Genomic DNA, 27,609 nt, shown 5'->3' on the forward strand with positions numbered 1-27,609 from the left:
TCAAAAGTCAGTGGAACCTCGTCCATGTTGATAATGTTCTCTGGCCGGATCTTTTTTTCAGCTATCTTGTTTTTACAATATGCACGGAAAGTAGCCAGCTTTTCTTAATATCCGCGCGCTTCTTCTTCTTCTACGCGGGCGGGTGGTTGCTTACAGTAGAAGAAGAAGCGCTTCCTGTTCTATGGGGGCGTGTGCTTACCTTGGCGGTTGCTTGCGTAGAAGAAGAAGCACTTCCTCTTCTACGGGGAAAAAAGATGGCGGCTGTTTACCGTAGTTGCGAGACCGAAACTTTATGAAAATGAATCTTAATATTAATCCATATATAAAGCGCACCGGGTTATAAGGCGCACTGTCAGCTTTTGAGAAAATTTGTGGTTTTTAGGTGCGCCTTATAGTGCGGAAAATACGGTACTTATATCAACATATGAAATGTAACTTACTTCACCAATTATTTTTTATTTACTTATTTTTATTGTGATTACTTATGGAGTATATTGTGAATACATTGAGAACAGGAAGTGAACAAAAGTTTTAGCAACTGTTATGTAAAAGAAAAGGGGTAGGATTAAATAAGCTCTGCTTCTTCCTACTCCTTTTCGAACATGTTGAAAAGAGAAACTGGAGATTGTGATGTATCATGTTGTATACTTGCATGTTCGAAATAAACTCAAACTCAAACTCAACTCAACTCAACTCAACCCAATCAAATGCAGTCAGTGGTGACGTTTGATTAACTGCACATAAAGTTTCACCAGCAACAAGCTTAAGCTTACATGAACTCAACATCAAATTTGAGGAAACACATCGCGGTAAGTAACATTAGTAGATATTTTGGCTGGCACCGTAGGCTGATGTTTGCTTCCCTGCTATGAATCACTGTCAAATGTACATCGTGTGGGGACATTTATTAACACACTGCAGCCTCATAGAGAGACACACACACACACACACACACACACACACACACACACACACACACACACACACACACACACACACACACACACACACACACACACACACACGCATGCATAGAAACACCAATCAGAAGTGCACAGTGTGTTCCCAGATGCAGCCCACACCTATCCGTTTATGGTTTGCGTAAAGGCTAACTTGTTATTAGGGCCCGCATGGCCCATTGTATAAGGCTTTGGGAGTCCTTATGCAATGGGACATAAGGACCTATTGTATTTGTAAGGTTTTATTAGGGCCCGCATGGCCCATTGTATAAGGACTCCCAAAGGGAGTCCTTATGCAATGGGACATAAGGACCTATTGTATTTGTAAGGTTTTATTAGGGCCCGCATGGCCCATTGTAAAAGGAATCCCAACGGGAGTCCTTTTGCAATGGGACATAAGGACCTATTGTTTTTCTAAGGTTTTATTATTATTCCGCCGCCTCTTTGAGCACTAATTTGACTTAATTATGCTTCAAAACTCACCATATTTGACCCACACATCAGGACCTGCGAAAATTGTCTTTTAATAAAAAAAACCAAACCCCAAAACTCAAAATTGCGCTCTAGCGCCCCCTAGAAAAAAAACTGCTTATAACTCCCAGTACAAATGTTGTAGAGACATGAAACAAAAACCTCTATGTAAGGCTCACTTAGCCCTACTTTTCATTAATTAATTTCCTCGGGCAAAAATCAACAGGAAGTTGGCAATTCCCCCTTCAAGACAAAAATGTACTAAAAACAGTCACTTTTGCCTCTTTGAGCTGTAATTTGACCCCCTTAACATGCTTCAAAACTCACCGAACTGAACACACACATCAGGACTGGCAAAAATTGCGATCTAATAAAAAAACCTAACCCCAAATCTAAAAATTGCGCTCTAGCGCAATTTTTGAATAAAACGCAGAAAAAAACTGCTCCTCGGAAGAAAAAAATGACAAAACTGCCTGTAACTCCCACTGGGAAGGTCGGAGAGACATGAAACAAAAACCTCTATGTAGGTCTAACTTAGACCTACATTTCATAATTTGACAACCCCCAGCAAAAATCAACAGGAAGTTTGCTATTCCCCCTTCAAAACAAAATGTTTGTAAAAACCGGTCACCTTTCTTCAAACATTATCTCCTCTGAGCGCGTTTGTTGTTTTGGCTTCAAACTAACACAGGAGAGAGAATGAACCCTTCTGATTAAAAGTTGGCGAAAGAGTTTTGATACCTGCTCTGGTTTTGATTTTATGACCCTTCAAAGAACCTCTGCGCTGATGCTGCTGTTTTTTCAAGAAGGCTGCTTAAAAGCAGGAAGCACCAGCGTGCCCGCACAATGCAGACAAGGTAGGTACACTAAACAAAAGTATTGGGACAATTCGGACTAAAAGTAGACAAAAGTATTGGGACACTTATGACTACCACTGGACAAAAGTATTGGGACACATAACACGAAAACTGGACAAAAGTATTGGGACACTTGGGACTACAACTTGACAAAAGTATTGGGACACTTATGACTACCACTGGACAAAAGTATTGGGACACTTATGACCAAAACTGGACAAAAGTATTGGGACACTTACACTGCACAAAAGTATTGGGACACTTAGGAATACCACTGGACAAAAGTATTGGGACACCTACACTGGATAAAAGTATTGCGACACTTAGGACTACAACTTGACAAAAGTATTGGGACACTTAGGACTAAAACTTGACACAAGTATTGGGACACTTAGGACTAGCACCTGCCAAATACGCGGGCCCGACCAACGCTGCTTGCAGCTTTAATTTTCCTTTGTAATCTCTGCTTACTGAGCCTATGGTGCTGTTAAGTTATTGTGGCTCAATTTGCCTTAATTTTTTTTATCTTAATGTATTATTATTAGGGACCGAGTCCCTTTGGGACAGAGGACCCTATTGTATTTCTAGCGTTTTATTATTATACCGCCGCCTCTTTGAGCTGTAATTTGACCACTTTAACATGCTTCAAAACGCACCATAATGGACACACACATCAGGACTGGTGAAAATTGCGATCTAATAAAAAAACCAAACCCCAAAACTCAAAATTGCGCTCTAGCGCCCCCTAGGAAGAAAACACAGACAAAACTGCCTGTAACACCCAGTAGGAATGTCGTAGAGACATGAAACAAAAACCTCTATGTAGGTCTCACTTAGACCTATATTTCATACACTGACAACCCCCCAAAAAAATCAACAAAAAGTTTGCAATTCCCCCTTCGAAACAAAAGTCACCTTTCTGCAGAAGTGTGTTAATAATTAAAAAAATAAGTGTGTGCCGCTATTATTATATCGTAGTTTTCGGACTATAAGGCACACTTAAAATATTTTAGTTATAACCCGGTGCGCCTAATGTACAGAATAATCTTTGAGCCGTAATTTGACCCCCTTAACATTCTTCAAAACTCACCATAATGGACACACACATCAGGACTGGCAAACATTGTGATCTAATAAAAAAACAAACCCCAAAACACAAAATTGCGCTCTAGCGCCCCCTAGGAAGAAAACACAGACAAAACTGCCTGTAACTCCCCTTAGACCTATATTTCATACACTGACAACCCCCCGAAAAAATCAACAAAAAGTTTGCAATTCCCCCTTCAAAACAAAAGTCACCTTTTTTCAAACATTATCTCCTCTCAGCGCGTTTGTCGTGTCGGCTTCAAATTAGCACAGGAGAGAGATTGAACCCTTCTGATTAAAAGTTGATGAAAGGGTTTTAATTACTGCTCCGGTTTGGATTTTATGAGCCTTCAAAGTCGGTCCCGTCCATCGCTGCTTGCAGCTTTAATTTAATATATATAATTGTTTTAGTTGCTTAAGAGAAATTCCTGGCTCTGAATTTGCTCATTGCTATTTTTATGTTTTTGTTTATTATTTGTTAATTAAACGAACAGGTTACTCATCAGTTACTCAGTACTTGAGTAGTTTTTTCACAACATACTCTTTACTTTTACTCAAGTAAATATTTGGGTGACTACTCCTTACTTTTTCTTGAGTAATAATTCTCTAAAGTAACAGTACTCTTACTTGAGTACAATTTCCGGCTACTCTACCCACCTCTGTGTAGAACACGGGTGTCCAAAGTATGGCCCGGGGGCCATTTGAGAACCGCAGCTCAATTTTCAATGGCCCGCGACACATTTTCAAAATGACATTAATAATTAAAAAAAAACATTTAAAAGTGGAATAAAAGAGCAAACAGGTGTAATGTACCGTATTTTCCGGACCATAAGGCGCGCTGCCGATGAGCGGGTCTAGTCAGGTCTATTTTCATACAAAATGCGCACGGGATTATAAGGCGCATTAAAGGGGTCATATTATTATTATTAGAGATGTCCGATAATGGCTTTTTTGCCGATATCCGATATTCCGATATTATCCAAATCTTAATTAACGATTCCGATATCAACCGATACTGATATATACAGTCGTGGAATTAACACGTTATTATGCCTAATTTTGTTGTGATGCCCCGCTGGATGCATTAAACAATGTAACAAGGTTTTCCAAAATAAATCAACTCAAGTATGGAAAGTTATGCACTGCCATATTTATTATTGAAGTCACAAAGTGCATTATTTATTTTAACATGCCTCAAAACAGCAGCTTGGAATTTGGGACATGCCCTCCCTGAGAGAGCATGAGGAGGTTGAGGTGGGGTAGGGGGTAACGGGGGTGTATATTGTAGCGTCCCGGAAGAGTAAGTGCTGCAAGGGTTTCTGGGTATTTGTTCTGTTGTGTTTATGTTGTGTTACGGTGCGGATGTTCTCCCGAAATGTGTTTGTCATTCTTGTTTGGTGTGGGTTCACAGTGTGGCGCATATTTGTAACAGTGTTAAAGTTGTTCATACGGCCACCCTCAGTGTGGCCTGTATGGCTGTTGACCAAGAACGCTTGCATTCACTTGTGTGTGTGAAAAGCCGTAGATATTATGTGATTGGGCCGGCACGCAAAGGCAGTGCCTTTAAGGTTTATTGGCGCTCTGTACTTCTCCCTACGTCCGTGTACACAAAGTCATACATTTTATACATACTTTATGAAACCGATACCGATCATTTTGAAACCGATACCGATAATTTCTGATATTACATTTTAAAGCATTTATCGGCCGTAAATATCGGCAGTCCGGTATTATCGGACATCTCGAATTATTGTTATTTTTTCTAAATGTAAAAGACTTCCTTGTGGTCTACATAACATGTGGTGGTAGTTCTTTAGTCAAAAATGTTGCATAGATGATGTTTTACAGATCATTTTCAAGCCGCTTTCTGACAGTCGCTTCAGGATGCGCCGTTTTTTTTACGTGGCTCACCTTCGACGCCGTCTTCTCCCCGTCATCTTTGTTGTAGCGGTGTAGCGTGCAAGGACGGGAGTGGAAGAAGTGTCAAAAGATGGCGCTAACTGTTTTAATGACGTTCAGACTTTACTTCAATCAATAACGGAGCAGCATCTCCTCATCCGGAAACAACAACAACAACACCGGAAATGTGTCCCATGAAAAACCGTCCAACCGGTACTCTCTAATAACTAAAGTTCCTTGGGTGAATAAAATAAACTCACTACACCGGTATGTTTTAGCGCTTGCATGGCGAGTTTACTGACAGATATAAGTAAGAACTTTACACTACTTTATATTACAAATGGCAACAGCTGAGGGTGAATGTCCCGTAACAAGAAGATAGAGAAAAAGAAGAACAGACTACAACTAAAACAATTATATATATTAAATTAAAGCTGCAAGCAGCGATGGACGGGACCGACTTTGAGGGCTCATAAAATCCAAACCGGAGCAGTAATTAAAACTCTTTCATCAACTTTTAATCAGAAGGGTTCAATCTCTCTCCTGTGCTAATTTGAAGACGACACAACAAACGCGCTGAGAGGAGATAATGTTTGAAAAAAGGTGACTTTTGTTTTGAAGGGGGAATTGCAAACTTTTTGTTGATTTTTTCGGGGGGTTGTCAGTGTATGAAATATAGGTCTAAGTGAGACCTACATAGAGGTTTTTGTTTCATGTCTCTACGACATTCCTACGGGGAGTTACAGGCAGTTTTGTCTGTGTTTTCTTCCTAGGGGGCGCTAGAGCGCAATTTTGTGTTTTGGGGTTTGTTTTTTTATTAGATCACAATGTTTGCCAGTCCTGATGTGTGTAATGCAGACGTGAGTACATTTCGCAGGACTTATGCAGATCCCAAATACAGATCAGCAGGTACCAGAAGGTAAGAAAAGTCTCTTTTGCATAATATTGTGAAACAAAATGCCAGATAATATGTCTTACCTTCTACACACACCATAATAATACTCCTATGTTGAAGCACAGTACAATCCATCAAGCGGCGCGGCTTCATAGCTTACCAAAGTCCTACTGAAACATTATCATAGATTTTTGAGTGCCGTGTGTAATGTTCTATATATTCAATGGTAAATGGTAAATGGGTTATACTTGTATAGCGCTTTTCTACCTTCAAAGTACTCAAAACGCTTTGACACTATTACACTTATTTCTTTAACCTTTTTCACTGTTTATTGACGCACAAAAATAAACGTTAATAATAAATTAAGTAAATTAATAAGTTCTTTTGGCTCCTGGGACTCCTGAGGCAGCGGACAGGTACCGACAGGCCAAGCGGTGTGCGGCTTCAGCGGTCGCGGAGGCAAAAACTCGGACATGGGAGGAGTTCGGGGAGGCCATGGAAAAAGACTTCCGGCAGGCTTCGAAGCAATTCTGGACCACCATCCGCCGCCTCAGGAAGGGGAAGCAGTGCAGTGTCAACACCGTGTATGGTGGGGATGGTGTTCTGCTGACCTCCACTGCGGATGTTGTGGATCGGTGGAGGGAATACTTCGAAGACCTCCTCAATCCTACCAGCACGTCTTCCTATGAGGAAGCAGGGCCTGGGGAATCTGTGGTGGGCTCTCCTATTTCTGGGGCTGAGGTTGCCGAGGTAGTTAAAAAGCTCCTCGGTGGCAAGGCCCCGGGGGTGGATGAGCTCCGCCCGGAGTTCCTTAAGGCTCTGGATGTTGTGGGGCTGTCTTGGTTGACAAGACTCTGCAACATCGCGTGGACATCGGGGGCGGTACCTCTGGATTGGCAGACCGGGGTGGTGGTTCCTCTCTTTAAGAAGGGGAACCGGAGGGTGTGTTCCAACTATCGTGGGATCACACTCCTCAGCCTTCCCGGTAAGGTCTATTCAGGTGTACTGGAGAGGAGGCTACGCCGGATAGTCGAACCTCGGATTCAGGAGGAACAGTGTGGTTTTCGTCCTGGTCGTGGAACTGTGGACCAGCTCTATACTCTCGGCAGGGTCCTTGAGGGTGCATGGGAGTTTGCCCAACCAGTCTACATGTGCTTTGTGGACTTGGAGAAGGCATTCGACCGTGTACCCCGGGAAGTCCTGTGGGGAGTGCTCAGAGAGTATGGAGTATCGGACTGTCTTATTGTGGCAGTTCGCTCCCTATATAATCAGTGCCAGAGCTTGGTCCGCATTGCCGGCAGTAAGTCGGACACGTTTCCAGTGAGGGTTGGACTCCGCCAAGGCTGCCCTTTGTCACCGATTCTGTTCATAACCTTTATGGACAGAATTTCTAGGCGCAGTCAGGGCGTTGAGGGGATCTGGTTTGGTGGCTGCAGGATTAGGTCTCTGCTATTTGCAGATGATGTGGTCCTGATGGCTTCTTCTGGCCAAGATCTTCAGCTCTCACTGGATCGGTTCGCAGCCGAGTGTGAAGCGACTGGGATGGGAATCAGCACCTCCAAGTCCGAGTCCATGGTTCTCTCCCGGAAAAGGGTGGAGTGCCATCTCCGGGTTGGGGAGGAGATCTTGCCCCAAGTGGAGGAGTACCTCAGAGTCTTGTTCACGAGTGGGGTAAGAGTGGATCGTGAGATCGACAGGCGGATCGGTGCGGCGTCTTCAGTAATGCGGACGCTGTATCGATCCGTTGTGGTGAAGAAGGAGCTGAGCCGGAAGGCAAAGCTCTCGATTTACCGGTCGATCTACGTTCCCATCCTCACCTATGGTCATGAGCTTTGGGTCATGACCGAAAGGACAAGATCACGGGTACAAGCGGCCGAAATGAGTTTCCTCCGCCGAGTGGCGGGGCTCTCCCTTAGAGATAGGGTGAGAAGCTCTGTCATTCGGGGGGAGCTCAAAGTAAAGCCGCTGCTCCTCCACATGGAGAGGAGCCAGATGAGGTGGTTCGGGCATCTGGTCAGAATGCCACCCGAACGCCTCCCTAGGAAGGTGTTTCGGGCACGTCCGACCGGTAGGAGGCCACGGGGAAGACCCAGGACACGCTGGGAAGACTATCTCTCCCGGCTGGCCTGGGAACGCTTCGGGATCCCCCGGGAGGAGCTGGACGAAGTGGCTGGGGAGAGGGAAGTCTGGGCTTCCCTGCTTAGGCTGCTGCCCCCGCGACCCGACCTCGGATAAGCGGAAGAAGATGGATGGATGGATGGATGAAATTAATAATGATTTTTTTTTTTTTTTAACTAAACTATCAACAACAATAAAGTGCAAATGAAAACAGAGATTCACCACTTTAGTCATAATTTTTGCGCTTAAGAAACTATTTGATGACTTTAGCTGCAGACTTCTTCTGTTTGATGTTGTCATTACTGCCACAAGTGGTGGAAAAGTGTATTACAACTGAGTGCTGCTAAGACCCTTACGGACCACAGATGTTTTTTTGCCGGCCCTCTAGGGGGCGCTCGCGGCCTGCCAACCCTTAAGAAACCTTGATTTATAGGTTAAAAGTAGAACTTCAATGACTGAGATCCTTTTGAGACCTTTAACACTCACCAAAATTGAGGGAAGCCTTAGAGAATATATTTTGTATTGGTTTTAAAAATGAAAAATATCAAACTGGCCCCCGCGTGCTTTCATTTTTGTTGTAGAACTCACCCTCTCTGCGGACTGGGACGTTCCAAAGAAGATGGGGATGAAGGCCAGCCAGATGATGCAGGTGGTGTACATGGTGAACCCGATGGGCTTGGCCTCGTTGAAGGTTTCGGGCACGCCGCGCGTCTTGATGGCGTACACCGTGCACGTCACCATCAGCAGGATGGAGTAACCCAGCGAGCAGATGAGGGACAGGTCGGAGATGTCGCACTTGAGGACGCCGCGCGCCGACAGCGGGTCCTGGGTCCGCTGCTCGCCGTAGTCCACCACCGTGTGCGGCGGGTCCACGGCGAACCACACGAAGACGCCCAGGAGCTGGACGGAGATGAGCGAGAAGGTGATGACCAGCTGGGAGGCCGGGGAGATGAACCTGGCGTGGAAAAAGAACGACTTGTTGACAAAAAAAAACATGTGGAGAGCTGCCATAACAAAATAAGAGTGCAGTTTGTTGTCCGATAATAAAAATGGTAATGCCAAATTTTGTGAGTTTCCCAAAAAAAAAGTAAAAAAGTGCACTTTGATGTCCACCACGTCCGTATATATATATATATATACAAACGTTTGTATATATATATATATATATATATACATATATACACAAACGTTTGTATATATATATATATATATATATATATATATGTATATATATATATATATATATATATATATATATATATATATATATATATATATATACATACAGGTAAAAGCCAGTAAATTAGAATATTTTGAAAAACTTGATTTATTTCAGTAATTGCATTCAAAAGGTGTAACTTGTACATTATATTTATTCATTGCACACAGACTGATGCATTCAAATGTTTATTTCATTTAATTTTGATGATTTGAAGTGGCAACAAATGAAAATCCAAAATTCCGTGTGTCACAAAATTAGAATATTACTTAAGGCTAATACAAAAAAGGGATTTTTAGAAATGTTGGCCAACTGAAAAGTATGAAAATGAAAAATATGAGCATGTACAATACTCAATACTTGGTTGGAGCTCCTTTTGCCTCAATTACTGCGTTAATGCGGCGTGGCATGGAGTCGATGAGTTTCTGGCACTGCTCAGGTGTTATGAGAGCCCAGGTTGCTCTGATAGTGGCCTTCAACTCTTCTGCGTTTTTGGGTCTGGCATTCTGCATCTTCCTTTTCACAATACCCCACAGATTTTCTATGGGGCTAAGGTCAGGGGAGTTGGCGGGCCAATTTAGAAGAGAAATACCATGGTCCGTAAACCAGGCACGGGTAGATTTTGCGCTGTGTGCAGGCGCCAAGTCCTGTTGGAACTTGAAATCTCTATCTCCATAGAGCAGGTCAGCAGCAGGAAGCATGAAGTGCTCTAAAACTTGTTGGTAGACGGCTGCATTGACCCTGGATCTCAGGAAACAGAGTGGACCGACACCAGCAGATGACATGGCACCCCAAACCATCACTGATGGTGGAAACTTTACACTAGACTTCAGGCAACGTGGATCCTGTGCCTCTCCTGTCTTCCTCCAGACTCTGGGACCTCGATTTCCAAAGGAAATGCAAAATTTGCATGGTTGGGTGATGGTTTGGGGTGCCATGTCATCTGCTGGTGTCGGTCCACTCTGTTTCCTGAGATCCAGGGTCAACGCAGCCGTCTACCAGCAAGTTTTAGAGCACTTCATGCTTCCTGCTGCTGACCTGCTCTATGGAGATGGAGATTTCAAGTTCCAACAGGACTTGGCGCCTGCACACAGCGCAAAATCTACCCGTGCCTGGTTTACGGACCATGGTATTTCTGTTCTAAATTGGTCCGCCAACTCCCCTGACCTTAGCCCCATAGAAAATCTGTGGGGTATTGTGAAAAGGAAGATGCAGAATGCCAGACCCAAAAACGCAGAAGAGTTGAAGGCCACTATCAGAGCAACCTGGGCTCTCATAACACCTGAGCAGTGCCAGAAACTCATCGACTCCATGCCACGCCGCATTAACGCAGTAATTGAGGCAAAAGGAGCTCCAACCAAGTATTGAGTATTGTACATGCTCATATTTTCATTTTCATACTTTTCAGTTGGCCAACATTTCTAAAAATCCCTTTTTTGTATTAGCCTTAAGTAATATTCTAATTTTGTGACACACGGAATTTTGGATTTTCATTTGTTGCCACTTCAAATCATCAAAATTAAATGAAATAAACATTTGAATGCATCAGTCTGTGTGCAATGAATAAATATAATGTACAAGTTACACCTTTTGAATGCAATTACTGAAATAAATCAAGTTTTTCAAAATATTCTAATTTACTGGCTTTTACCTGTACTTAAAGGCCTACTGAAAGCCACTACTACCGACCACGCAGTCTGATAGTTTATATATCAATGATGAAATCTTAACATTGCAACACATGCCAATACGGCCGGGTTAGCTTACTAAAGTGCAATTTTAAATTTTGCGCGAAATATCCTGCTGAAAACGTCTCGGTATGATGACGTCAGCGCGTGACGTCACGGATTGTAAAGGACATTCTGGGACAGCATGGTGGCCAGCTATTAGGTCGTCTGTTTTCATCGCAAAATTCCACAGTATTCTGGACATCTGTGTTTGTGAATCTTTTGCAATTTGTTCAATGAACAATGGAGACAGCAAAGAAGAAAGCTGTAGGTGGGAAGCGGTGTACTGCGGTCGACTGCAGCAACACAAACACAGCCGGTGTTTCATTGTTCACATTCCCGGAAGATGACAGTCAAGCTTTACCATTGGCCTGTGGAGAACTGGGACAACAGAGACTCTTACCAGGAGGACTTTGAGTTGGACGCGCAGACACGGTACCGTGAGTACGCATGCAGCTGCGGCTTCCAAACAATTGATCGCTTGCCCGTACGTGCGTGCCGCTATGTGCATGTCACGTACGTAACTTTGGGGAAATATATGTGCTGTATGAACTTTGGGGAGGTGAACGGTACTTTGGGCTGTGGGATTGAGTGTGTTGTGCAGGTGTTTGAGTTGTATGGACGGAAGGGCGAGGTGTTTGTTATGCGGGATTAATTTGTGGCATATTAAATATAAGCCTGGTTGTGTTGTGGCTAATAGAGTATATATATATGTCTTGTAGTGATGGGTTGATGAGGCGTCATGAAGCGTTTCGACACATTGCAAAACTGTATTGATACTGTGTCGATACTGTGTCACTAAATACTGACATCTGCTGGACATTAAAAATCCCTACAGGCAACCTATGGACCGACTCAACTGACTGATTTTTTGCCCTAGTACAGGGGTCACCAACCTTTTTGAAACCAAAAACTACTTTTTGGGTACTGATTAATGCAAAAGGCTACCAGTTTGATACACACTTAAATATATTGTCATTTGTAAGTTACACGTAAGTGTGATTTAAACAAGAATAGCTAAATAAATAAATGTATATATATATATATATATATATATAAAAAAATGGGTATTTGTCTGTCATTCCGTCGTACATTTTTTTTCCTTTTACGGAAGGTTTTTTGTAGAGAATAAATGATGAAAGAAACACTTAATTGAACGGTTTAAAAGAGGAGAAAACAAGAAAAAAATTAAAATAACATTTTGAAACATAGTTTATCTTCAATTTCGACTTTTAAAATTCAAAATTCAACCGACAAAAAGAAGAGAAAAACTAGCTAATTTGAATCTTTTTGAAAAAATTAATAAAAGAATTTATGGAACATCATTAGTCATTTTTCCTGATTAAGATACATTTTAGAATTTTGATGACATGTTTTAAATTGGTTAAAATCCAATCTGCACTTTGTTACAATATATAACAAATTGGACCAAGCTATATTTCTAACAAAGACAAATCAGTATTTCTTCTAGATTTTCCAGAACAAAAATTTCAAAAGAAATTCAAAATACTTTGAAATAAGATTTAAATTTGATTCTACAGATTTTCTAGATTTGCCAGAACATTTTATTTTTATTTTAATCATAGTAAGTTTGAAGAAATATTTCACAAATATTCTTCGTCGAAAAAACAGAAGCTAAAATATTTATTCTTTACAATAAAAAATAAGAAAATTACTTGAACATTGATTTAAATTGTCAGGAAAGAAGAGGAAGAAATTTAAAAGGTAAAAAGGTATATTTGTTTAAAAATCCTAAAATCATTTTTAAGGTTGTATTTTTTTCTCTAAAATTGTATTTCTAAAAGTAATAAGAAGCAAAGTAAAAAATAAATGAATTTATTTAAACAAGTGAAGACCCATCCATCCATCCATTTCCTACCGCTTATTCCAAGTGAAGACCAAGTCTTTAAAATATTTTCTTGGATTTTCAAATTCTATTTGAGTTTTGTCTCTTTTAGAATTAAAAATGTCGAGCAAAGCGAGACCAGCTTGCTAGTAAATAAATACAATTTAAAAAATAGAGGCAGCTCACTGGTAAGTGCTGCTCTTTGAGCTATTTTTAGAACAGGCCTGCGAGCAACTCATCTGGTCCTTACGGGCTACCTGGTGACCGCGGGCACCGCGTTGGTGACCCCTGCCCTAGTATATACAATAATATAAACCAAGTCATCGTATTTCATTTAGGATTATTTCATATCTTCATTTAAATAAAAATATATTTTTATCTTTTTTAGATACAGTCAATAAATAACGGGAACATGTATCATAACATGGAAATCTAAGAGAACGTGTTGTGGATGATTGTGGACTGGGAATTTTTTTTATTTTATTTTTTTACACATTTTTATTAAAAAATAAATAAATAAAAGTTTTTCCGACGTATTACATTTTAGACGATTTCTCTTCTTAGTTATTATTTCTCCGGCTGTAGAAAAGACCCGCTCACAGGGCACAGAGGAGGCGACACAGTTGGCGTATCGGTCACGTGACCAAAACAGCTCATGATCGGTCACGTGACTTTCTAAAAGCGGTACGCGCACCGACACAGGGTTTTGCTCTATGAGCTCGACGCATGCGCCGATGCATCGGTGTTGCCGGACCCATCACTACTGTCTTGTGTTTATTTACTGTTTTAGTCATCAGGTCCCACCCGCCTCTCACAGCATCTTCCCTATCTGCCCTCTAGTCCTTCACTCTCACTTTCCTCATCCACAAATCTTTCATCCTCGCTCAAATTAATGGGGAAATCGTCGCTTTTCTCGGTCCGAATCGCTCTCGCTGCTGGCGGCCACGATTGTAAACAATGTGCGGATGTGAGGAGCTCCACAACCTGTGACGTCACGCTACTCGTCTGCTACTTCCGGTACAGGCAAGGCTTTTTTATCAGCGACCAAAAGTTGCAAAATGTTCTCTACTAAATCCTTTCAGCAAAAAAAATGTCAATATCGCGAAATGATCAAGTATGACACATAGAATGGACCTGATATCCCCGTTTAAATACGAAAATCGCATTTCAGTAGGCCTTTAAAGTGCGAGTGAAGAATACACGGCCAACCTGATACCAACATTTTGGTACCGGTACCAAAAAACTATTTTGATACTTTTCTAAATAAAGGGGACCACAAAAATGGCATTATTGGCTTTATTTTAACAACAAATCTTAGAGAACATTAAACATATGTTTATTATTGCAATTAGTCCTTATATAAAATAGTGAACATACAAGACAACTTGTCTTTTAGTAGTAAGTAAACAAACATAAGCTCCTAATTAGTCTATGCAGTAACATATTGTGTCATTTATACACCTATTATTTTGTCAACATTATAAGGGACAAACTGTAAAAATATATTATTAATCTACTTAATATCTGCTTACTTTCTCTTTTAACATGTGCTATCTACACTTCTGTTAAAATGTAATAATCACTTATTCTTCTCTTGTTTGGATGCTTTTACATTAGTTTTGGAAGATACCACAAATTTAGGTATCGATCCGATACCAAGTAGGATCATACAATGGTCATATTCAAAGTCCTCATGTGTCCAGGGACGTGTGTCCTGAGTATAAGCTCAGGAAATACATAATAGGAAATTTAAAAAGGAACAATTATTTAGTGACGATAACAAATATCGATGTAATCATAGTAGTATCGACTAGATACGCTCCTGTACTTGGTATCATGACAGTGGATGTCAGGTGTAGATCCACCCATGGCATTTGTTTACATTTTGACGCCGGTGAGCTAGGGTGTATAGTGAAGCATGTTTAGCTATTCCTCGTCCTGCAGGGATGATACTTGCAAGAAACGTACTTTATTTGTCGCCATGGAGACGAGGATTAGTGATTTAGAAGTAGCTGAAAGACTGCAGACTGCGGCTAGCGAGCCATGTCTTAAAGCACCTCTTCCTGAGGGCGTTTCAGTGTTATAACTTCACCTTTATCGTTAGTTTTTAAGCCAAAATGCGTCCGTTCTCCCTTTTCTGTCTACACATTGTGTCTGCTTGTAAGTACTCAGTGATTGTGCGCTGCCGAACATGCTCCTCTGCTCGCAGCAATTGTCACTATGTTCCTAAACATACATGTCACTATGTTCCTAAACATACATATAATATATATATATATATATATATATATATATATATATATATATATATATAATTTATATAATATATTTTTTTATTAATTATATAAATAGTTTTAGGGCCAAAATGTACCAGTGCTAGGGCCAATATGTCCCAATTTTAGGGCCAAAGTGTACCAAATTTTAGGGCCAAAATGTACCAATTTTAGGAAACAAATTTACCAATTTTAGGGCAAAAATATAAACTTTTAGGGCCAAAATATATTAATTATATATATATATATATATATATATATATATATATATATATGTATAAAAGCGATGAGGTGGCGACTTGTCCAGGGTGTACCCCGCCTTCCGCCCGATTGTAGCTGAGATAGGCTCCAGCGCCCCCCGCGACCCCAAAAGGGAATAAGCGGATGGATGGATGGATGGATGGATGTATATATATATATTTATTAATTATATATATATATATATAATATATATATGTATATATATATATATATATATATATATATATATATATATATATATATATATATATATATATATATATATATTTTTTTTTTTTTTTTTTTTTTTTTTTGGGCCAAAATATACACATTTTAGGGCCAAAACTTACCAATTTTAGGGCCAAAATGTACCAATTTTAGGGCTAATATATACCAATTTTAGGGCCAAAATGTACCAATTGTAGGGCCAAAATGTACCAATTGTAGGGCCAAAATGTACCAATTTTAGGGTCAAAATTGACCAATTTTAGGGTCAAAGTGTACCAAATTTTAGGGCCAAAATGTAACAATTTTAGGACAAAAATTTACCAATTTTAGGGCCAAATTGTACCAATTTTAGGGGCGAAATGTATCAATTTTATGGCCAAAATTTCCCAATTTTAGGGCCAAAATGTTATGTACCAATTTTAGGGCCAAAATGTACCAAATCTTAGGGTCAAAGTGTACCAAATTTTAGGGCCAAAATGTACCAATTTTTGTAAAAAAAAAAAATCCAATTTTAGTGCAAAAATATACAGTTTTAGGGTCAAAATGGACCAGTGCTAGGGCCAATATGTCCCAATTTTAGGGCCAAAGTGTACCAAATTTTAGGGCCAAAATCTACCAATTTTAGAAAACAAATTTACCAATTTTAGGGCAAAAATATAAACCTTTAGGGCCAAAATATATATATATATATATATATATATATATATATATATATATATATATATATATATATATATATATATATATATATATATATATATATATATATTTATTAATTATATATATATATCCATCCATCCATTTTCTACCGCTTATTCCCTTTGGGGTCGCGGGGGGCGCTGGAGCCTATCTCAGCTACAATCGGGCGGAAGGCGGTGTACACCCTGGACAAGTTGCCACCTCATCGCAGGGCCTAATTATATATATATATATATAATATATAATATATATATATATATATATATATATATATATTTTAGGGCCAAAATGTACACATTTTAGGGCCAAAACTTACCAATTTTAGGGCCAAAATGTACCAATTGTAGGGCTAATATATACCAATTTTAGGGCCAAAATGTACCAATTGTAGGGCCAAAATGTACCAATTGTAGGGCCAAAATGTACCAATTTTAGGGTCAAAATTGACCAATTTTAGGGTCAAAGTGTACCAAATTTTAGGGCCAAAATGTAACAATTTTAGGACAAAAATTTACCAATTTTAGGGCCAAATTGTACCAATTTTAGGGGCGAAATGTATCAATTTTATGGCCAAAATTTCCCAATTTTAGGGCCAAAATGTTATGTACCAATTTTAGGGCCAAAATGTACCAAATTTTAGGGTCAAAGTGTACCAAATTTTAGAGCCAAAATGTACCAAATATTTGTAAAAAAAATTTCTCCAATTTTAGTGCTAAAATATACAGTTTTAGGGTTAAAATGTACCAGTGCTAGGGCCAATATGTCCCAATTTTAGGGCCAAAATGTTATGTACCAATTTTAGGGCCAAAGTGTACCAAATTTTAGGGCCAAAATGTACCAATTTTAGGGCAAAAATATAAACTTTTAGGGCCAAAATATATTAATTATATATATATATATAGAAGCGCATATGCCAAATTTTCAAAGAGAACGGCCTACGGATCACGATTGAAGCCAACAAGCAAACCGTCAACTTCCTTGACGTCACTTTCAACCTGAGAAATAACAGCTACCAACCATTCACGAAACCCAACACAACACTCCAATACGTGCACCATGACAGCAACCACCCACCCACCACCACGAAAAGAATACCTACCGGAATCAATAAAAGGCTATCGATGCTGTCATCTAGCAAAGCTGAATTTGACCAAGCAACCCCCCCGTACCAAAAAGCCCTTGATGAAAGCGGATACAATTTCACCCTCACCTATGAACCCACGCCAGGAAACCAGCCAAAAAAGAACAGAAAACGGAACGACATCATCTGGTACAACCCCCCATACAGCAAAAACGTCTCAACGAACATTGGACACAAATTCCTCAATCTGATTGACAAACACTTTCCCAAAGACAACATCCTAAGAAAAGTATTCAACAAGAACAACATTAAATTGAGCTACAGCTGCATGAACAATATACGACAAATCATCTCAAACCACAACAAAACAATTGCAAATGAGCCGTCGGCCCCCAGACAGAGCGACTCCAAAACCAACAAAGGATGTAATTGTCGAAAGAAACCTGATCGCCCTCTCAACGGGGGGTGCTTACAAACATCAGTTGTCTACCAATCTAAGGTAATACGCAAGGACATTAACACATCCGACACATATGTAGGATTAACCGAGGGAGAGTTCAAAACCAGATGGAACAATCACAAGGCTTCTTTCAGGAACCAAAACCTGCGGAATACCACAGAACTCAGCAAACACATTTGGGACCTCAAAGACAATAATGTTGAATATTCAATAACATGGCAAATTCTTGCATCCAGCACACCTTACAATAGTGGTAATAAAAGATGCAACCTATGCTTGAAAGAGAAACTGTTTATTATTTACCGTCCAGACCTGTCATCCCTCAACAAGCGCAGCGAAATTGTAACAGCATGCCGCCACAGACGGAAACACCTCCTAGGTAACACATGAGCCAATCACCACGCCCCTACGCCAGCCTGTACCCACCCACTCTGTGCCCTATATAAACCATGGTATGTGAATGCTCCCATTAAAATCTCCTGATGATTGAGGGAACCCCCTCATGAAACAGGCCTGTAGAGATGAAATAGTCTTGTGATTTTTTCCCCACACATACATATATTGCGCTCTACTACGGTATCGAGCACTATTTTTTGGATAACCTTATTAAGACATATATATATATATATATATATATATATATATATATATATATATATATATATTTATTAATTATATATATATATATATCCATCCATCCATTTTCTACCGCTTATTCCATTTGGGGTCGCGGGGGGCGCTGGAGCCTATCTCAGCTACAATCGGGCGGAAGGCGGGGTACACCCTGGACAAGTTGCCACCTCATCGCAGGGCCTAATTATATATATATATATAATATAAAATATATATATATATATATATATATATATTTTAGGGCCAAAATGTACACATTTTAGGGCCAAAACTTACCAATTTTAGGGCCAAAATGTACCAATTTTAGGGCTAATATATACCAATTTTAGGGCCAAAATGTACCAATTGTAGGGCCAAAATGTACCAATTGTAGAGCCAAAATGTACCAATTTTAGGGTCAAAATTGACCAATTTTAGGGTCAAAGTGTACCAAATTTTAGGGCCAAAATGTAACAATTTTAGGACAAAAATTTACCAATTTTAGGGCCAAATTGTACCAATTTTAGGGGCGAAATGTATCAATTTTATGGCCAAAATGTCCCAATTTTAGGGCCAAAATGTTATGTACCAATTTTAGGGCCAAAATGTACCAAATTTTAAGGTCAAAGTGTACCAAATTTTAGAGCCAAAATGTACCAAATATTTGTAAAAATTTTTTTTCCAATTTTAGTGCAAAAATATACAGTTTTAGGGTTAAACCTACTCAGTGGCCTAGTGGTTAGAGTGTCCGCCCTGAGATCGGTAGGTTGTGGGTTCAAACCCCGGCCGAGTCATACCAAAGACTATAAAAATGGGACCCATTACCTCCCTGCTTGGCACTCAGTATCAAGGGTTGGAATTGGGGGTTAAATCACCAAAAATGATTCCCGGGCGCGGCCACCGCTGCTGCCCACTGCTCCCCTCACCTCCCAGGGGGTGATCAAGGGTGATGGGTTAAATGCAGAGAATAATTTCGCCACACCTAGTGTGTGTGTGACAATCATTGGTACTTTAACTTTAACTTTAAAATGTACCAGTGCTAGGGCCAATATGTCCCAATTTTAGGGCCAAAATGTTATGTACCAATTTTAGGGCCAAAGTGTACCAAATTTTAGGGCCAAAATGTACCAATTTTAGGGCAAAAATATAAACTTTTAGGGCCAAAATATATTAATTATATATATATATTATATGTATGTTTAGGAACATAGGAACAATTTTTTTGGTTGCATAAAAAACAAAAGTAGCTCCATAGATTTAACTCCGATTGCTTAATTTGTATTTATAGGATCAGATGTGTCATGTAAAACCGCAACGCTTGCGTAGGCTCCAGTCTGTGGGTCACCTGACGAGGAAACAGACGACCTCTTTGCTAGCGGACACGTTCGACGACCATGACATCCAACATTAGCATTTCTTCCACGTGCCTGACTGGCTGAGCCAGGAGTGTCTCCCACAAGTAGGCGAGTGCGACTTCACGGCCCATAAATAATGCATGAGGCAAACATAATGGTGAATAACCACGGCGGGAGAGGTCGAGGGGAAAGTACCGATGGCCGTCCTACCTTGGCGCCGTCACCGACTTCTTGCCCTGCTCGAAGATGCGATGTATCCTGTTGGTCTTAGTGAGCAGGGCGGCGTAGCTGAAGCACATGCCCAGGCCCAGGAAGATCCTGCGGAAGGAGCAGACGCCGACGTCCGGGGCGGCGATCATGAGGAAAGTGATGGCGTAGCACAGGAATATCCCCGTGAGGAGCACGTAGCTCATCTCCCGGCCCGACGCCCGCACGATGGGCGTGTCGTTGTAGCGCACGAAGGTGACGATGACGAAGGAGGTGGCGATGATGCCCAGCATGGAGATGAAGACGGGGATGACGGCCCAGGGCGAGTGCCACTCCAGCTTGATGATGGGGATGGCCACGCAGCCCGTGCGGTTGGAGTCCGGGCGCATCTCGTACGGACACAGCTCGCACGTGAACTCTGAGGCCTGCAACATTCGACAGTTCACTTCAGTCAGGAAAAAAAAAAGACCCCAAAATATCCAAATCAAGACACATTTTTCATGATGAAGTGACAATAATGGAGGTGGAACGCTAACTCAGTTCAACTCAGCAATTCAACTTCGAACGTGAAACTAAAGTGAGTTATGTCAAAAAAACCTCCGATTTTATTTTTATTTTTTTCGTCATTTTTACAGTTTTTGAAAAAAAAAAAAAAAAAAAAATTCTGAGATTTTAAATTTGAGCTTTTTTAGAGGCTGTAAACTAGGGGTGTCCAAACTTTTTGACAGAAAATGTGGCCAAAAGCCGACTGCATGCAAATTAACTAGGGATGTCCGATAAATGCGTTAATATGTAATATCGGAAATTATCTATGGCGTCACATTAGTGCCAAAAATCCAAGCGCATAAAAACTGTTATGGCTCGCGAACTCTGAGGCCTGCAACATTTGACAGTTCACTTCAGTCAGAAAAAAAAAGACCCCAAAATATCCAAATCAAGACACATTTTTCATGATGAAGTGACAACAATGGAGGTGGAACGCTAACTCAGTTCAACTCAGCAATTCAACTTCAAACGTGAAACTAAAGTGAGAAATGTCAAAAAACCTTCGATTTTATTTTTCGTTTTTTCGTCATTTTTAGTTATGAAAAAAAATAAAAAATAAAAAATTCTGAGATTTTAAATTTGAGCTTTTTTAGAGGCTGTAAACTAGGGGTGTCCAAACTTTTTGACAGAAAATGTGGCCGAAAGCCGACTACATGCAAATTAACTAGGGATGTCCGATAAATGCGTTAATATGTAATATCGGAAATCATCTATGGCGTCACATTAGTGCCAAAAATCCAAGCGCATAAAAACTGTTATCGCTCGCGAACTCTGAGGCCTGCAACATTTGACATTTCAATTCAGTCAGAAAAAAAAAGACCCCAAAATATCCAAAACAAGACACATTTTTCATGATGAAGTGACGACAATGGAGGTGGAACGCTAACTCAGTTCAACTCAGCAATTCAACTTCGAACGTGAAACTAAAGTGAGATATGTCAAAAAACCTTCGATTTTCTTTTTCGTTTTTTCGTCATTTTTACAGTTTTTGAAAAAAAGAAAAAAAAAAAAAAAAATTCAGAGATTTTAAATTTGAGCTTTTTTAGAGGCTGTAAACTAGGGGTGTCCAAACTTTTTGACAGAAAATGTGGCCGAAAGCCGACTACATGCAAATTAACTAGGGATGTCCGATAAATGCGTTAATATGTAATATCGGAAATTATCTATGGCGTCACATTAGTGCCGAAAATCCAAGCGCATAAAAACTGTTATCGCTCGCGAACTCTGAGGCCTGCAACATTTGACATTTCAATTCAGTCAGAAAAAAAGACCCCAAAATATCCAAATCAAGACACATTTTTCATGATGAAGTGACGACAATGGAGGTGGAACGCTAACTCAGTTCAACTCAGCAATTCAACTTCAAACGTGAAACTAAAGTGAGATATGTCAAAAACCTTGGATTTTGTTTTTCGTTTTTTAATCATTTTTACAGTTTTTGAAAAAAAAAAAAAAACAAGTCTGAGAATTTAAATTTTAGCTTTTTTAAAGGCTGTAAACTAGGGGTGTCCAAACTTTTTGACAGAAATGTGGCCGAAAGCCGACTACATGCAAATTAACTAGGGATGTCCGATAAATGCGTTAATATGTAATATCGGAAATTATCTATGGCGTCACATTAGTGCCAAAAATCCAAGCGCATAAAAATTGTTATCGCTCGCGAACTCTGAGGCCTGCAACATTTGACAGTTCACTTCAGTCAGAAAAAAAGACCCCAAAATATCCAAATCAAGACACATTTTTCATGATGAAGTGACGACAATGGAGGTGGAACGCTAACTCAGTTCAACTCAGCAATTCAACTTCGAACGTGAAACTAAAGTGAGATATGTTAAAAAACCTTCGATTTTCTATTTGGTTTTTTCGTCATTTTTACAGTTTTTGAAAAGAAAAAAAAAACAAGTCTGAGATTTTAAATTTGAGCTTTTTTAGAGGCTGTAAACTAGGGGTGTCCAAACTTTTTGACAGAAAATGTGGCCGAAAGCCGACTACATGCAAATTAACTAGGGATGTCCGATAAATGCGTTAATATGTAATATCGGAAATTATCTATGGCGTCACATTAGTGCCGAAAATCCAAGCGCATAAAAACTGTTATCGCTCGCGAACTCTGAGGCCTGCAACATTTGACATTTCAATTCAGTCAGAAAAAAAGACCCCAAAATATCCAAATCAAGACACATTTTTCATGATGAAGTGACGACAATGGAGGTGGAACGCTAACTCAGTTCAACTCAGCAATTCAACTTCGAACGTGAAACTAAAGTGAGATATGTCAAAAAACCTTGGATTTTCTTTTTCGTTTTTTAATCATTTTTACAGTTTTGGAAAAAAACAAAAAAACAAGTCTGAGATTTTAAATTTGAGCTTTTTTAGAGGCTGTAAACTAGGGGTGTCCAAACTTTTTGACAGAAATGTGGCCGAAAGCTGACTACATGCAAATTAACTAGGGATGTCCGATAAATGCGTTAATATGTAATATCGGAAATTATCTATGGCGTCACATTAGTGCCAAAAATCCAAGCGCATAAAAACTGTTATCGCTCGCGAACTCTGAGGCCTGCAACGTTTGACAGTTCACTTCAGTCAGAAAAAAAAAGACCCCAAAATATCCAAAACAAGACACATTTTTCATGATGAAGTGACGACAATGGAGGTGGAACGCTAACTCAGTTCAACTCAGCAATTCAACTTCGAACGTGAAACTAAAGTGAGATATGTCAAAAAACTTTCGATTTTATTTTTCGTTTTTTAATCATTTTTACAGTTTTTGAAAAAAAAATTAAAAAAAATAAATTCAGAGATATTAAATTTTAGCTTTTTTTAGAGGCTGTAAACTAGGGGTGTCCAAACTTTTTGACAGAAAATGTGGCCGAAAGCCGACTACATGCAAATTAACTAGGGATGTCCGATAAATGCGTTAATATGTAATATCGGAAATTATCTATGGCGTCACATTAGTGCCGAAAATCCAAGCGCATAAAAACTGTTATCGCTCGCGAACTCTGAGGCCTGCAACATTTGACATTTCAATTCAGTCAGAAAAAAAGACCCCAAAATATCCAAATCAAGACACATTTTTCATGATGAAGTGACGACAATGGAGGTGGAACGCTAACTCAGTTCAACTCAGCAATTCAACTTCGAACGTGAAACTAAAGTGAGATATGTCAAAAAACCTTGGATTTTCTTTTTCGTTTTTTAATCATTTTTACAGTTTTGGAAAAAAACAAAAAAACAAGTCTGAGATTTTAAATTTGAGCTTTTTTAGAGGCTGTAAACTAGGGGTGTCCAAACTTTTTGACAGAAATGTGGCCGAAAGCTGACTACATGCAAATTAACTAGGGATGTCCGATAAATGCGTTAATATGTAATATCGGAAATTATCTATGGCGTCACATTAGTGCCAAAAATCCAAGCGCATAAAAACTGTTATCGCTCGCGAACTCTGAGGCCTGCAACGTTTGACAGTTCACTTCAGTCAGAAAAAAAAAGACCCCAAAATATCCAAAACAAGACACATTTTTCATGATGAAGTGACGACAATGGAGGTGGAACGCTAACTCAGTTCAACTCAGCAATTCAACTTCGAACGTGAAACTAAAGTGAGATATGTCAAAAAACCTTGGATTTTCTTTTTCGTTTTTTCGTCATTTTTACAGTTTTTGAAAAATAAATAAATAAATAAATTCTGAGATCTTAAATTTGAGCTTTTTTAGAGGCTGTAAACTAGGGGTGTCCAAACTTTTTGACAGAAAATGTGGCCGAAAGCCGACTACATGCAAATTAACTAGGGATGTCCGATAAATGCGTTAATATGTAATATCGGAAATTATCTATGGCGTCACATTAGTGCCAAAAATCCAAGCGCATAAAAACTGTTATCGCTCGCGAACTCTGAGGCCTGCAACATTTGACATTTCAATTCAGTCAAAAAAAAAAAGACCCCAAAATATCCAAAACAAGACACATTTTTCATGATGAAGTGACAACAATGGAGGTGGAACGCTAACTCAGTTCAACTCAGCAATTCAACTTCGAACGTGAAACTAAAGTGAGATATGTCAAAAACCTTGGATTTTATTTTTCGTTTTTTAATCATTTTTACAGTTTTTGAAAAAAAAAAAAAAACAAGTCTGAGATTTTAAATTTGAGCTTTTTTAGAGGCTGTAAACTAGGGGTGTCCAAACTTTTTGACAGAAAATGTGGCCGAAAGCCGACTACATGCAAATTAACTAGGGATGTCCGATAAATGCGTTAATATGTAATATCGGAAATTATCTATGGCGTCACATTAGTGCCAAAAATCCAAGCGCATAAAAACTGTTATCGCTCGCGAACTCTGACGCCTGCAACATTTGACATTTCACTTCAGTCAGAAAAAAAGACCCCAAAATATCCAAATCAAGACACATTTTTCATGATGAAGTGACAACAATGGAGGTGGAACGCTAACTCAGTTCAACTCAGCAATTCAACTTCGAACGTGAAACTAAAGTGAGATATGTCAAAAAACCTTGGATTTTATTTTTCGTTTTTTCGTCATTTTTACAGTTTTTGAAAAATAAATAAATAAATAAATTCTGAGATCTTAAATTTGAGCTTTTTTAGAGGCTGTAAACTAGGGGTGTCCAAACTTTTTGACAGAAAATGTGGCCGAAAGCCGACTACATGCAAATTAACTAGGGATGTCCGATAAATGCGTTAATATGTAATATCGGAAATTATCTATGGCGTCACATTAGTGCCAAAAATCCAAGCGCATAAAAACTGTTATCGCTCGCGAACTCTGACGCCTGCAACATTTGACATTTCACTTCAGTCAGAAAAAAAGACCCCAAAATATCCAAATCAAGACACATTTTTCATGATGAAGTGACAACAATGGAGGTGGAACGCTAACTCAGTTCAACTCAGCAATTCAACTTCGAACGTGAAACTAAAGTGAGATATGTCAAAAAACCTTCGATTTTATTTTTCGTTTTTTCGTCATTTTTACAGTTTTTGAAAAAAAATAAATAAAAAAAAATTCAGAGATTTTAAATTTGAGCTTTTTAGAGGCTGTAAACTAGGGGTGTCCAAACTTTTTGACAGAAATGTGGCCGAAAGCCGACTACATGCAAATTAACTAGGGATGTCCGATAAATGCGTTAATATGTAATATCGGAAATTATCTATGGCGTCACATTAGTGCCAAAAATCCAAGCGCATAAAAACTGTTATCGCTCGCGAACTCTGAGGCCTGCAACATTTGACATTTCACTTCAGTCAGAAAAAAAGACCCCAAAATATCCAAATCAAGACACATTTTTCATGATGAAGTGACGACAATGGAGGTAGAACGCTAACTCAGTTCAACTCAGCAATTCAACTTCGAACGTGAAACTAAAGTGAGATATGTCAAAAACCTTGGATTTTATTTTTCGTTTTTTAATGATTTTTACAGTTTTTGAAAAAAAAAAAGTCTGAGATTTTAAATTTGAGCTTTTTTAGAGGCTGTAAATTAGGGGTGTCCAAACTTTTTGACAGAAAATGTGGCCGAAAGCCGACTACATGCAAATTAACTAGGGATGTCCGATAAAAGCGTTAAAATGTAATATCGGAAATTATCTATGGCGTCACATTAGTGCCAAAAATCCAAGCGCATAAAAACTGTTATCGCTCGCGAACTCTGAGGCCTGCAACATTTGACAGTTCACTTCAGTCAGAAAAAAAAAGACCCCAAAATATCCAAATCAAGACACATTTTTCATGATGAAGTGACAACAATGGAGGTGGAACGCTAACTCAGTTCAACTCAGCAATTCAACTTCGAACGTGAAACTAAAGTGAGTTATGTCAAAAACCTTGGATTTTATTTTTCGTTTTTTAATCATTTTTACAGTTTTTGAAAAAAAAAACAAAAAAAAGTCTGAGATTTTAAATTTGAGCTTTTTTAGAGGCTGTAAACTAGGGGTGTCCAAATTTTTGACAGAATGTGGCCGAAAGCCGACTGCATGCAAATTAACTAGGGATGTCCGATAAATGCGTTAATATGTAATATCGGAAATTATCTATGGCGTCACATTAGTGCCAAAAATCCAAGCGCATAAAAACTGTTATCGCTCGCGAACTCTGACGCCTGCAACATTTGACATTTCACTTCAGTCAGAAAAAAAGACCCCAAAATATCCAAATCAAGACACATTTTTCATGATGAAGTGACAACAATGGAGGTGGAACGCTAACTCAGTTCAACTCAGCAATTCAACTTCGAACGTGAAACTAAAGTGAGATATGTCAAAAAACCTTCGATTTTATTTTTCGTTTTTTCGTCATTTTTACAGTTTTTGAAAAAAAATAAATAAAAAAAAATTCAGAGATTTTAAATTTGAGCTTTTTAGAGGCTGTAAACTAGGGGTGTCCAAACTTTTTGACAGAAATGTGGCCGAAAGCCGACTACATGCAAATTAACTAGGGATGTCCGATAAATGCGTTAATATGTAATATCGGAAATTATCTATGGCGTCACATTAGTGCCAAAAATCCAAGCGCATAAAAACTGTTATCGCTCGCGAACTCTGAGGCCTGCAACATTTGACAGTTCACTTCAGTCAGAAAAAAAAAGACCCCAAAATATCCAAAACAAGACACATTTTTCATGATGAAGTGACGACAATGGAGGTGGAACGCTAACTCAGTTCAACTCAGCAATTCAACTTCGAACGTGAAACTAAAGTGAGATATGTCAAAAAACCTTCGATTTTATTTTTCGTTTTTTCGTCATTTTTACAGTTTTTGAAAAAAAAATTAAAAAAAATAAATTCAGAGATTTTAAATTTGAGCTTTTTT

General features: G+C 39.2%; 1 protein-coding gene across 2 annotated transcripts in view; it reads right to left on the reverse strand.

The window, feature by feature from the left end:
• Positions 1 to 27,609, reverse strand: part of grm8a (glutamate receptor, metabotropic 8a) — an 833,323-nt gene that overhangs the window by 56,756 nt on the left and 748,958 nt on the right. For both annotated transcript variants that reach the window (XM_072916040.1, XM_061983598.2), the window contains exons 10-11: positions 20,236 to 20,657; positions 8,874 to 9,240 (exon numbers count right to left, since the gene is read on the reverse strand). In XM_072916040.1, the coding sequence (XP_072772141.1) occupies positions 8,874 to 9,240; positions 20,236 to 20,657 (789 nt within the window). The remainder of the gene's footprint in view (positions 1 to 8,873; positions 9,241 to 20,235; positions 20,658 to 27,609) is intronic.

This window comes from Nerophis lumbriciformis, linkage group LG25 (assembly GCF_033978685.3).
Source record: "Nerophis lumbriciformis linkage group LG25, RoL_Nlum_v2.1, whole genome shotgun sequence".
Classification (NCBI taxonomy): domain Eukaryota; kingdom Metazoa; phylum Chordata; class Actinopteri; order Syngnathiformes; family Syngnathidae; genus Nerophis; species Nerophis lumbriciformis.